Source organism: Balaenoptera acutorostrata, chromosome 14 (assembly GCF_949987535.1).
Source record: "Balaenoptera acutorostrata chromosome 14, mBalAcu1.1, whole genome shotgun sequence".
NCBI lineage: Eukaryota > Metazoa > Chordata > Mammalia > Artiodactyla > Balaenopteridae > Balaenoptera > Balaenoptera acutorostrata.
Genome location: NC_080077.1, coordinates 59,710,670 through 59,711,604, shown reverse-complemented (window position 1 = coordinate 59,711,604; position 935 = coordinate 59,710,670). Strand labels below are relative to the sequence as shown.

Sequence of the window (935 nt, the reverse complement as noted above, 5' to 3'; positions counted from 1 at the left end):
GCATTCATACTGTTTTAGTCAGGGTAAGCAATGTTAGCTTGTATAACAAACAACTCCAAAATTTCAGTGAGCTTAGTTCAACAAGACTGTTTTCTGTTCACGTTACAGGATGAGGTGTAAGGGTAGTACTTTTATTCTTTCAAATCATTTTAATAACCTGGCAGTGATTCAAAGTATGAAAAGAAGATTTAAACTTCTTCCCTTTAAAAAGGATGCTCCTATGATTGCCTCACAACAAGCATGATCAAAGGCAATGATGAGACCGGATTCCAAAGAGCAAGGGTCATAGGAAGGCTTCAGGGCTCACAGATTGAAGAGCTTGGTTTCGGAAAGTCTCTTAAGGGCTAGCAGGCAGCAGAAGAGACATGAAATTTTAAGACATCCTCAGAGAATGGGGCGCGGTTGCTGGGTCATGAGCACCTTGAAGCGTTTATTGATGGTGATTTGGTGTCGAGAATATTTGTCATCTGGGGAGAAGTGAACGGGATGGGTGGAGCAGGTCTGTTGTCCCCTAGGGTCAAGTTTCTTCACCGTATAGACCCGGTCCCCCTGCTCTTTGAGGTAATACTGGAAAAACATGACCACACCGAAGTCAGAGGTTCCAATTCCGTCCACAGCTGCCTCTAACTGGCCAATGTAAGGGTAGTTCTGCTCACCAGTGTGGGACCCAGACTCCTCCTGTCTAGTACCTTCTCCATATTCTATGGCCTTGGAATCCATCACTGGATCTTCTCCATCCAGCCTACAGAAAGGAAGCTCAAGAGAGTGCAGAAGTAGCCTGCATCACTTCCACCACTTTTTCTTGGCCAGCATTTAATCATATGGCCCCACCTAGATGCAAAGAGACTGGAGGATATAATCTAGCAGCATGCCCAGAAGAGAGGGGAACAAGGGTCTGAGAAGACATCCTCCTTCTTACTAGTCATCCTTGGCAC

The 935-nt window shown here is 45.5% G+C and overlaps 1 protein-coding gene across 1 annotated transcript; it reads right to left on the bottom strand.

Moving 5' to 3' along the window:
- Window positions 1-384: 384 nt before the first annotated feature.
- On the bottom strand, window positions 385-579 carry LOC103003815 (H/ACA ribonucleoprotein complex subunit 3-like). Its single transcript, XM_057527536.1, has one exon. It carries the CDS (start codon window positions 577-579, stop codon window positions 385-387), a length of 195 nt encoding a protein of 64 aa, XP_057383519.1.
- Window positions 580-935: the final 356 nt, after the last annotated feature.